This window comes from Sorex araneus, chromosome X (genome assembly GCF_027595985.1).
Source record: "Sorex araneus isolate mSorAra2 chromosome X, mSorAra2.pri, whole genome shotgun sequence".
Classification (NCBI taxonomy): Eukaryota; Metazoa; Chordata; class Mammalia; order Eulipotyphla; family Soricidae; genus Sorex; species Sorex araneus.
This window is the reverse complement of record NC_073313.1, coordinates 33,162,699-33,175,332: the sequence shown is the minus strand read 5'-3', so window position 1 is coordinate 33,175,332 and position 12,634 is coordinate 33,162,699. Positions and strand designations below refer to the sequence as shown.

General features: G+C 37.1%; 1 protein-coding gene across 1 annotated transcript in view; it reads left to right on the top strand.

Annotated features, from left to right (window-relative positions):
- Window positions 1–12,634, top strand: part of DMD (dystrophin) — a 2,715,231-nt gene that overhangs the window by 1,288,624 nt on the left and 1,413,973 nt on the right. The window contains exon 31 of the mRNA XM_055122927.1: window positions 7,545–7,706. Within this exon, the coding sequence (XP_054978902.1) occupies window positions 7,545–7,706 (162 nt within the window). The remainder of the gene's footprint in view (window positions 1–7,544; window positions 7,707–12,634) is intronic.

The window sequence follows — 12,634 nt, the reverse complement described above, 5'->3', positions numbered from 1 at the left end:
ATGCGGGTTGAAAGTAGACTATAGACCAAACATGATGGTCAATTAATAACTCTACTGCAAACCACAACACCCAATGGAGAGAGAGAGAGAGTAAAAGGGAATGCCCTGCCACAGAGATGGGGCAGGGTTGGGGGAGGACAGGGTAGGTGGTGGTGGGAATGATGCTGGGACCATTGGTGGTAGAAAATGGGCACTGGTGGAGGAATGGGCACTTGACCATTGTATGACTGAAACACAAGAATAAAAGTTTGTAAGTCTGTAACTGTACCTCACGGTGATTCACTAATAAAAATTTTAAAAAAGAGTAATCTCAGTGTACCCATTGTGACCTGTGAACAAACAAAACAGAAAAACCAAGATTTATGAGTGTTGCTAAGTCATACTGCTTATTTTACACTCGTATTCTATCGAGTTCACAGATAAATTTGACTCAATGAACACCTAATGGAAACTTCCGCTTCAGACCTTCTGCCATCCACATGACCCTTCACATTTCTATACCAGATATCCACTTCCCATGCCTGCCTCCACCCAAAGTGAATAAAATATAACTACAACACACACTCAAAACAGCATAAAAATAATGGCACATTTCTCCCATTCCCACTCCAAGATCCCTCAAGTACTGGAATAAGGTTACTGTAATAGATTTATTCTAGTTTATCTTAGAAGTAGTTTAGTATTCTGTGCATATGTATCAGATTTCTGGAAGTTAAATTGCTCTCAGTATAGGGAAAGAAATTTAGGGGGGCAGATAGAAGCACTTTTCTGCAATTCTTTAACTTATACAGTGATGATTTATTTTACTCCTTTTCTTTAGCTGAAAAAGTCTCATTCTGCATCTACACATTTCTTCTAGCTTGCTTGCAGTCTTCCTATAGCAAAAAACTGCACATAGTTTATTTTTTAAACTATTTGGTTAATAAGTATTTGCTGCTGGTTAGAAAACTTAAATGTAAGAGGATATGTCTTTATAACAATTTTTCTACATATCCTATTTCAGAAGGGAAAGTACCAATATTCCTAATTCATTTGCAGTCATGACCTTATCTATCACCTCTTAAATGAAATGCAAATTATTATAATGCACATTGAATTTAATAAGTATAATAAAGTAATATTGCTCTTCTGATGAAAGATGATTTATAGAAAGTGATTTGGATAATTTGTTTAATTTTCTCCTATTTTTGAACCTGGATACATATTTTACATACATTTATTTTCGTTCAAATTCCAGTTTCTATTTCACATGAAAAATTAATTCATCTGTGCTTTCTTTTTTTATTTTGTTATTTATTTATTTATTTTACTAAATCACCATGTGGAAAGTTACCGTTTCCAGGCTTATCTCAGTTATACACTGCTCGAACACCCAACCCTTCACCAGTGCCCATATTCCACCACCAAAAACCCCAGTATATCTCCCACCCCCCACCCCCGACCCCCGCTTGCATAGCTGATAAATTTGACTTGGTTTTCTCTTTACCTTGATTACATTCCATATTTCAACACACTATTCACTATTGTTATTGGAGTTTCCCCTCAAAAAAAAAAAAACAGTCCTGCTGACAAAGAAGCATGTGATAGTTTTCCATTGCTGAGAATGAAGATATGAAGTCACATGGCCGCGGACTTCTGCATTTTAGTACTTTAGTAGCTAAGTCCAGTGAGATTTATGTGAGAAATTGCATCATTTCCCTTCCTGGGCAGCATGGGGCTCTGGCTTAGTCCACAGTCTAGAGACATTGGTGGAAGCAGTTGCTGGTACCAGAAGTAGTCTAGCTGGCCTCTGGATCATGGTCATCAGCAGCAGAGCGGCTGCACAAATAAACATGTGGCCACTCGAGTCGCATCTTGGCAGAGCACGCACCGCTATTGCCCTGGCCGGAGACTCTCATCTGTGCTTTCTTAGGCTTTCTCTACATTGCCAGAACAGTTTGCAATATTGGAGCAGAAGAGTTAACACAATTGAAAAGTTAGAATGTGAGAAAGAGTTAATTCATGGTCAATGATATTAGCAACAGAACAATGTTTGTTCCATTGAATGACTTTTAATATTGGCATTGATGGGTGGGAGAGTACAATATGAACTAAGGCACTTATCCTGCTCGTGGCTCACCCCTCACTGATCCCCAGTACCATGGCTCGGTCCCCTTAGCACCACCAGGAATTATCTCTGAGCACAGAGCTAGTAGTTAGCTATGAGTATCACCAGGCGTGGTCCACAAACTCCCAAAACTAACAAAATAATAACTATTGCCCATCATACTCCCTTGCTAACAAAAAACATTAAACATTCATTTTATTTTGTAGAACCTGATGAGGAAAGGTTATTTCTTTGAATGTTCTTTGACTTTGGGAGTGAGGGACTTGATGTTCTTGAATTACCTCTGAGCACTGAATTAAAATTTCATTTATTATATATTTCCTTGGTTACTATTACTAGTATTCAGTGATCTACTTTTATTTATTTTTCTTGACTTCCAGTCTCTTAAACATGTCTTTTTGTCTCTTCTATTTGTTGCTTCTGTCTACCTTTATAAATCCTCTCACTACTCATCACACTAGCTAACAGCATAAAATATCTTTTTTTTTCTTGTATTGGGTCTATACCCAGCAGTACTCAGGACTTCCCGGTGGTTTTGTACTCAAGTGTTACTCCTGGGGTGTTCAAGATCAAACCCGGGTCAGCTGTTTGCAAGGCAGGTACCTTACCTCCTATACTATCACTCTGACTCCTGATCCATAAATTTTAAACCATTTTTCTGTGGCACTGGGATTTGCAAATTGGTTAATCCCATTTCCCATGCATGCATAATTCCAACACCACACCCATCACCAGAGAGCCTGCCTCCCTCCACCACTGTCCCAAGGAACTCTCTCAATCCTCCCCGCCCCGCCCAACCCTGTGTAAGCTTAGTTCCATACAAACAATCTTCAGGTCCATGACTTTGACCATTTGGTGGTCTCTTACTATGTTTCTTTTCTCCTCCACATGTAGGAAAGATATCCCTGTCTTGTGAGTGAAAGTGTTGGTACCTACGTACAAATAGATGAAGAGAGCTAATGCCATGAAATTCTACAGAACTATGTATCAGGGTTTTTTTCAGAAACAATATTTATATTTATGTACATTTATAAAATATTATAGATGATTCTGCGCTAATACATTTTGGGGTTTACATGCCATTGGTAAACATAAATGTTACTAAGAATGAAGAGAATTAAAATATAAATTAATGGGGAGAATCTGAATAGGTCTACGGAAGTACTAAACGAGTTTTATCCTAAGAAAAGAAATTTTGGCTTTACATGAAAAGATATTGTATTATTGATACTTAAGTGTCTGCATTAATAAATGAAAAATTATAGTAAAAATCTCTATGGATGTTAAATAAACTTAATCAGATATAGAACACTCTATATAAGTGAGACATTAATTCCTCATTGAAAAAGTATAAAATCTCTTAGCAAGCTATGTATATAGATTTCTCAGTTGAGTAGAGACAACTAAAAGCACCATGAGTGAGTGCCATGCTGAGTGCCACATGCTTGGAAGTTTGTCCTGTCCTTTACAGAAGCTTCTTTAATGCTTCTTGAAAATTAGTTTCAAGGCTATGAACTCCCTAAGCACTTGCCTGGTTATGAAGCTTTGTATCATTCCTTTAGATCTGAATGACAGTCTAGCTGCATAGAGCATTTTTGGCTAGGTATTCATTTAGCTGGATTTTCCTACTATATCCCTCCAATCTCTTTTGGCTTCTAGAGTCTAATTTGATAGATCGGCTGTGAATCTTGTGGGATTTCCTTTGTATGTAAGTTCCTTTTTTGATCTTCCTCCTCTCAGTATTCCATCTCTTGCCTTTGGTCTTTGTCATTTGAAGCACAATATGTGTTGGTGTTTTCTTAGCTGAATCTATTTTCGTTGGGACTTTTCAGGCCTTTTTATATTTGGTTACCTATATTATAGAATTCTGGAAAGTTCTTTACTATGATTTCTTCATCAAATTTCGATCCCTGGCCCTCAGAGACTCAGATCATTCTTCTGTTGTTCCTCTTGAACTCATCGCAGAATCCTGTGCTGTGTTGTTCATTTCTTTTCAGGCTTAATTCCACCTTCTGTTGTTTTCAAAATAGCAATTGAGCAGTATTTGTAACAACCAGGTCAGGTAGGAAGAGATCCTGGAAAACCCATTCGTCCAGCTTATATCAGAGTCTGCCTAAGAAGATATTTAGAAGTAGAAGGAAGCTGATGTCATTTCTAGTCCAAGAGTCTTACAAACTTTCATTGGCATCCGAGCTTTCTACACCCTAAGATAATAAAAACAAATAAATTTTGTCAATCAGTTTCTCTTAATTGAACCAGACCAAACAGAGAACCATCCCATATAAGCTCAGTTCCTTTGCCATCTCTTAGGCCACTTTACCTCTTTCAGTTCTTAAAAACCTCCAGAAGAGAAAAGAAGAAAATTTCTAAAAAATAACACTAAGACTTGATGTGAGCAGGAGCACCATCCTCTCCTGTTCAATTATATTAAAATTCCACAGATGTACACTAAAAAGGGGGTTGTTTTGCCTTTAGCAAGATAAAGGAGCAGATTGAAACAAAGCCCAAGCAGGTAATTACTACACACTGTGATTGAAAAGATTCTTCTGCCTCCTGACACAATGGTGGAGTTTTTTTTTTTTATCATTTGAGATCCATTTATTTGGAGTAGCTCTAGGTAGGCTATAGACAGTCTCCTGTACGACACAGAGAGCTCTGATTATAGCCATGAGCGAGCGTGTGCTGTCTGAATTGCTATGTGATGTAACTTGTATTTGAAGTTCTGATGAAAAAAGGAAACTATTTGAGTTAGGTACAGGGCATGGTCTGGGTCATTGATTTGGGCAGAGAATTTTAATAGAAATAGTTTAAAGGTTGCTCCAAATAACGTTCCTGCCTCTTTTACACTTCTAATAAAATACAAAAATAACAGGAAGATCTGGTCAGCAAAGAATACATTTCAGTGTTGCTGAACCACTTTTTTTTTGGTAAGCAGTGTGCTGTTTCTTTAGCTAATCCAGTTGTTTTGTCCTGGCCTCCTGGAACCCTTCTCTGCTTTTATTCCCATTTCAATCAATATTATACCATTCATCCAGTCATAAATGAATCTATAGTTGTTGTTGTTGCTGCTGTTATTTATGAGCTTGACTTGAGCAAGGAACAAGGCATTTGTAATCACAGAGTTTATTAGGTAGAGTTTCTAGTTTAGAGTCTGACAGTGAGAGTTTGCACTGAGGTGAAGCCACCTGCTCAAACACCAAACGTAAGAGAGAACGTAGCACATTTGGACCATCACCTGCAGGGGGAGAGGTCCTTTCCTTCAAAGTTAAACTCAAAGGGTTAATGTGAACTAAGATATAAAGAAGGTTGAGTATGGGGTGTTTCTTGGAAAAGGAAATTGCCTGTTTAAGTCCAATCCCAATCCCAGAAGAATATAACATTCATTGGAAAATGAAAAGTAAAATTACTCTATAGGTAGAGCAAGGAGTAGAAAACTCCAGTATAGAAAAGGAGGGATGTTTCAGGAGATTGACTTATACCATAGGAAAATTAAGCATCATGAACTGATATTAAGTAGAGAACCAGAATTTTCTTTTAGAGAAAACCTGCTGTAGGGCATGAGGCCCATGTGCATTTGTGATGTCATATTGCATATGTGATGTCATAGGTTCCAGGCCCAACATGCCACCCCATGCTCCCACTCCATAGCATAGTTAGGAGGCCTGGTGACACTCTGCTCATATTTCTACTGTGTGTAGCCCCTAGTAACTTAATGAAAAGTTTGACTGGTATAAAGAGCACATTGTTATTTGCTTTGCAGCTGAGGAGTGATAAGATAGAATTCCAGCCAAGAATTGGGTGACTTACTTGAGGCAGGAAGTGATCTGAACCTCAATTGGAGTAAACAGTGACAGTGGGGACAGGATAGAAAGGTTGGATTCAAGAAATTTTCGCAGATAGAAAAAATAATCATAATTACAGTGCATAATGGTGAAGAATGCGATAGAAGGTATATGCATAATTATGGCAAATAAGGCAAAGATAAATGTTCAGCTACCATTTTTTTAAAAATGCAGATAAAGGGCAGAAACAAGTTGTGGATGTTATGTGAGAAGGCACTAAGCAAGTCCATGTTTGGCTCTGTTGTAAAGTTGTGTTGGATGTAGGGCATCTATTGGGAACATAAAATAGGGTGATATGTATGCAAGTGTCGACATCAGGGGAAAATAGAGATTGGAGATGTCGAGTTCGTTTTGAACATGTATAATGTAACTGAAACTAAGTTTAAGGGTAGAAAGAGAAGGAGAAGTCTCTGAAAAACTCTGCAGAAGATTTGTGATGTACTTGGGAAGCCGTGGTGTGCTTGTTTCTTGCTGCCTTGTAACAAGACTTGTAGCTTCCTTTGCCATAGCTCAGATGCCGTGTAGCCTTGGTCTTACTTGAGTAATACTGTATTTATTATTGGCTTCATTAAAGACTGATGCCTATTCTCTTACCTTTTGAACATAGATAATTTTGCATGTAAGATCCAACTGTATATTCCTTATATATATTCAGATGTTCTTTATATAATATGAGAACTGGACTGTTTAAAAACAATTTGAACATTGTGAAGGTATTTGAATTGCATTTGAAAACCATGTCTCGGCATTCTATAATAAGTGAAAAGCTTAATACGATGTATAGCTTCAGGAATTCTGGATAAATTGCCTGACCCATTCCTTGCATAATAACTCTTTGAAAGGTGAACAGATCCTTGAAGGGAGACTCTGCAATCTGTTCTGCATGCTATTTATACTTGAAAAGTGTTAAATTATCCTAATCACACTTATAGTAACAATCAAGATTAATTGCAGCTATATTAGGATTACTTATTATTTGTTCTACTTCAGCGGTAACACAAATCCAATTGTACGTGCAATTTTCATAATCCAAATTGTGAAAGAAATTAAGGTGGGGGGGCAGAACATGCAATAGTGATCACAATATTATTTAAAATAAATCCTTACCCAGATGGTTATCTGCCATTCTCTTTTTGAAAAGAAGCTGTATCTGAACAGATTGTATATGTGTCTCCCTAGTGGAAGTGGATTATCTATCTTGAATTGGATTGTGATGACGATGACCCTATTCTAAGTAAACCAAATCTCTTCAACTATATAATGAGATCAGGAGGAACAGTTCACCGGAGAATGACAGACTGCAAGGACTGAGATCATTTCACTAATATATTTTTTTCCAACCTCTTTCCTCAATGCACAGGATCCTTTGGGTTTGTTGCGTAGCAATTCCTCATCCTATTCTGTGTGCTAATTCTCACTTTCTTTTCATTTTGATCATTCAAGCTGAATGAGTGGCAGGAAGCTGCGGAATCTGTCGTATAAAAAGGTGATGGTGGATGAATCTAGATTCTTCACTTTCTGTGTAGCCGGAATGCAGACACTGTGGCCATAAGTAAACAGTTCACTGATTCATTCTTATTTCTTCTTTTCTTTAGGCCGTGAGAAGGCAAAAGTTGCTTGAACAGAGAATCCAGACTGCACAGGAGATTGAAAAATCCTTACACTTAATTCAGGAGTCCCTCTCATCCATTGACAAGCAGTTGGCAGCTTACATTGCCGACAAAGTGGATGCAGCTCAAATGCCTCAGGAAGCCCAGGCAAGTCAAACTGGAAATGAGCTTCGGTTCTTTCTGAACAAGACATTGCTGAATTTCTAACTCAAAATCCATTCAGCTAGTTGTGCAGAGGGTTATTTTATTGACTGATTCGATTACTTGGAGGTAAGGGGCAAACAGCTCTAGATTAGTAGTTTTAGATTTACTTTTGAAAGTTAGTAACGGAAGAACTTGAAATAGAGACCTACCTTAAAAGGCAAGGCCTCTGTCACACAATGTTTGCAAACTGCGCAAAGCTATAGGAGAGCCAGAGGAATGTCGATTGGAAAGAGACTATTTCTTGCCAGATTTTTGTTATTTTGGGAGGTGCGGTGCACATGACTTTCTCCTAGCTCCGTCCTCAGGGATCACTCCTAGCATTGCTCAAGGGACAATGTGGCGGGCCTGGGAATGCAATACCCTTGTCAGCTGCCTACAAAGCAAGTGAACTAACCACTCTAGATTCTCTCGGGCCCACTGTTCTTAATAATGTTATGAATAACATAGTCTTAATAGGAGCAGCTTATATTTATTATCTTGGAATTACTAATTATTAATAAATAGTTATATTTTTCTAACAATTCATGTGCTCCAAGTTAATAGCAAATTAGGTATATTAACTTTCTCATTGATTTATGATCATGCTGTTTGGACTCATGTATTCACACATGCAGGCAGGCACACCCAACACTTTATTTAGTGAAAATTATGAAATATGTTAAACTATTTTTTTGAAAGTTGAAATGATAATAAAAATAGGTTATCTGTTTTAGAAAGTTGAAATGGTAATGAAAGTAAATTTGGATTGACTGTATGCAGAATAAATTGAAGCTTATACCCACATTAGCTTTCACTTCAGGAAATATTTTTAAAATTCTGTTTCTATCTTTAAGTAACATTAAGCTATATGTAGGTGTATCGTATGAAAATTATAACTAAGGATAGCTAAGGACAGTATTTTATGATATAAGGAACATTAGATGGTTATATACCCATTTCAATAACTGTGTACAAGTTGATGGATGGGTACCTCAGTGCTTTCCCTTTCAAGTCATTTGGAGGGTTAAATGTTGAATTTAGGACCAAGGAATAGCTCGGTAGGTAGGATGCTTGTACTGCATGCAGCTGACACTGGTTCAATCCCTAGCACTGTAAATTTTGCCCGGAGCACTTCCAGGAATGATCCCTGAGCACTGAATCAGGAGTAAGCCTGGGGTACAATTGATTATGGTCTCCCAAAGTGTTGGATTGATAGCTCATGGTTATCGTGCAGCTATCATGCAGTAAGGCACAGGTCAGTTGGTGAACTAAGAGCATCAGTGTGCACATACTGTCTACATCTGAGGAATGGGTCGAAGAATATGGTGTAGAGTTAAGGCCTAGTTAATACAACTCAGAGCAGGCTATTTGCTCCTAGATGCAGGACATTTGCTACTATGATCGAATCCTAGGTAGAATATTTTTAAATGTACAGTAGTTCTAAAATACTTTATAAATGGGCAGGAGTTTCCCACCCCTAATAGATGTTTTTTTTTTTTCAAATTTAGTTTTCTGCTAAGGTACTCTGACATTAAATTTGAGTCACATCAAAAGTTTAAAGGAAAATGTTATAAAAATGCATTATGGAAATGGGAAATTGTTACTGAGATGAGAAGAAATGCATGGTTATGAGCTCAAGGCAGAGTCGTACTGCCTCTGTTGTAATATTACAGTGGCATGAATATGGTATAATGTTTGATGAAAGACTGCTCATAACTTTCTGAATTGAATGAAGGGAAATTTGGAATAGTATAATTATTAAATATTGAAGTTAGGAATATGTACTTGAAAACATGAGTTGAGTTTTGAGGCATGTAGAATGAAAGTATATTTTATAAAGGGAAAAATTAGTATTGCCTTAGAAAAATGAGCTTTTATAAGAAAAATTGTCATTGTATTCACAAAGTTGGAGTATGGAATCTGCAGTGTTTTATTTAAATATGAATATGGGTTTCTATAGACATGAATATCATACACTAGATTTCAATGACATAATGCTATGTTTTTAAATCAAATTAAAAAATAGTATAGTATATAAAATATGAATTACAACAAAAGCTTGCAAATAACCTCACACAAGCAAATTAATGACCTTCAAATCTACTTGAGAAATGGGATTTAAATGCACTACCATGCTCAAATCCCTTTTCGTGCATTGCTAATTATACCTGTGTTTCAAATCAATTATTGACTTAATTCCCCCAAATGGTAATATATAATATTGAAATAGCAGGACTCCCCAAACTCACCAATATATTCTTCTTTAAAACTCTAGAATGACAATCAAATGTGTTGTTTTCTAAAATACAGTTATCCAATTCTCAGAGGATTGTATTTTCTAAGTCAATCTGAAACTACTTTGAAAAAGATGAGTAAAGAGCTGAGATGTTGCTTGTGAAGAAAAACCATTAGGTCAGCTTGTAAGAAATTGGGGTCCCTTATAATGCTAACAAAATGACTCCCTTCTCAGAGTCTTTGTGATGGAGGCTTTATTTAGTACTTTGTATTATTAAGAACAAAAAAACAGTAAGTCCTTCACATTCTTAGAACTGTTCATTGTTATTGAAAAGATTAGTGGGCTTAGTTTTCTTTTCTCAGAATTGAATACTTAGATGCCACTACTGAATTGGATAAGATGAATGGAGTGAGAGTATTTGGTCATCTAAAATATGTGCTCAGATTTTTTTTGCCACATCCTGGTCACAGAGATTTGTGGATATCTGACTCCACCGTGTGGTACACTTGAAGTTTTGCTACTAAATTGTAGTTTGTGAATAGAGTCTATTTTTGTTCTGGCGTTTAAGGTTGTTTTCTGTTCTTGAGCACGAAAGACTCTCCATCTTAATCAAATATATGCAATGTGTATAAATTTATGGCAGATGCTGTTTTATTATACATAAAAGCATACATATATATTTACAGTTATAACCAAATGATAAAATGAATTTTCCACTCTTTCCTTACATGTATTAATAAGTTATGTGTTATCATTTCAGAACAACAGCCTTTCATTTGACATAGGATTATAGTTTGCTTTTTAATTGTATGACATGCATTTGTAAGAGAAATGCTTATCGTTTTAGACAGTAAGTCTACATATATCATCAGAGCATATCTTATCATGATCTTGGAGATGTTAGGGCTGGAGAGTTAGTACAGAACATTGGGCACAGCCAATCCAGGATCAATTTCTGGTACCCCATATGGTCCTTCAGGAGGAAGCAGACTTAAGATCCAGGAGTAAGCCATGATTACTGCTGAGTGTAACCCCAAGATGTGTGTGGGTATATAATATATATGTGTGTATCTACACATATACACATATATGTACACACATGTATACACATATGTGCATTATATTTGCGATATTATCAGAATATTAATAAGTATTTCATTTCAAAAAATGTGCCAAATCAAAATCTTATACCGCATGACCAAAATATTAACTGCCTTATGATAGGCCATTGAAAATTCTATTTAGTCAAATACAAAATTAAGATAACATATTAGTGATTCAAATATAAAGCAAGTAGGTAAAATTTTTTTAGACCATAATTTTTTTAGACCATGCCTCTGAATGGGAGATGTATGCTGGAAGTGGGTAAAGGACCAAACAGGATGGACTTTAATTATCAGTGTTGCAAACCATAGCAATACTGGTGTCCCGTTGTTCATTGATTTGCTTGAACAGTCACCAGTAATGTTTTCATTGTGAGATGTGTTGTTACTGTTTTTGGCATATCGAATGCACCATCGGTAGTTTGCCAGGTTCTGCCATGCGGGTGAGGTACTCATGGTAGCTTGCTGGGCTCTCCGAAGAGGGACAGAGGAATCAAAACCAGGTCTGCCGTGTGCAAGACAAACGCCCTACCCGTTGTGCTATCACTCCAATCCATTGCAAACCATAACATAATGCCCAAAATAGAAGGGAGGGAGAATGGGAATGGGAGAGAGAGAGAGAGAGAGAGAGAGAGAGAGAGAGAGAGAGAGAGAGAGAGAGAGAGAGAGAGAGAGAGAGAGAGAGAGAGAGAGAGAGAAGAGAGCCTGCCTAAGAGGCAGGCTGGAGAATGGTTATAGGAGGGGTGCGGGGGGAATATTGTTAGTAAGAAATGTACACTGGTGAAGGGGTGGATATCGGAAAAGTGTATGACTAAAGCCCGGTCATGAAAGCTTTGTAACTGTATCTCACAGTGTTTCAATAAAAAATAAATTAAAAAAAAAACAAAACCCAAAAATAAATATCCAAATATCAGCAAAAACATATTAAAAGGAAACAAAATAGGGAAATATTTGTTTTGTGTGGAAGTAGAACTTAAGAACTATTTCAAAAGAGTCTGATAAAAGTTTAAAATTTGGTAATTGTTAAAAAACAAAGGCATGCATATCCATGCTGATGTTTGCATTTTCCCAAAGAAAGTAAATTTGCAGCAAATTTGTTTCCTCACCCTGACTCTAGTCACAACGTTCCCAAGCCCCTAAAATTCATGCATGCCCAACCAATCTTGTCAGAAACTGTGGGTAAACGCCATCACCGGAATATTTTGTAATCCCACCTTGGTTATTCTAGAATGCAGTCAGAGTGGGGAATAACAGCTTGGCAGAGTTTATTACTAGCCAAGCCTCTTTACACAGTTCCATTCATTTTTTAAAAATTTCACCTCACATGTGGGAAAGATTCTCACTGAAGTGTTTTGAAGGCAGGAAATGTCCAAATCACCCTCGGCCCCAGACTATAGAGAGAAGGAAAGAGAAAGTGATGGGGAGGGTGCGAAGTGGCAGATGAAAAGCAACGGGGCCAGGCCAGGGATCAAGGTACAAAGGAGGTGTTAAGGAATGGTAGAACAAAATGTCCAAAGCACAGAGTCACCAACACTGAAATCAAGAGACAAACT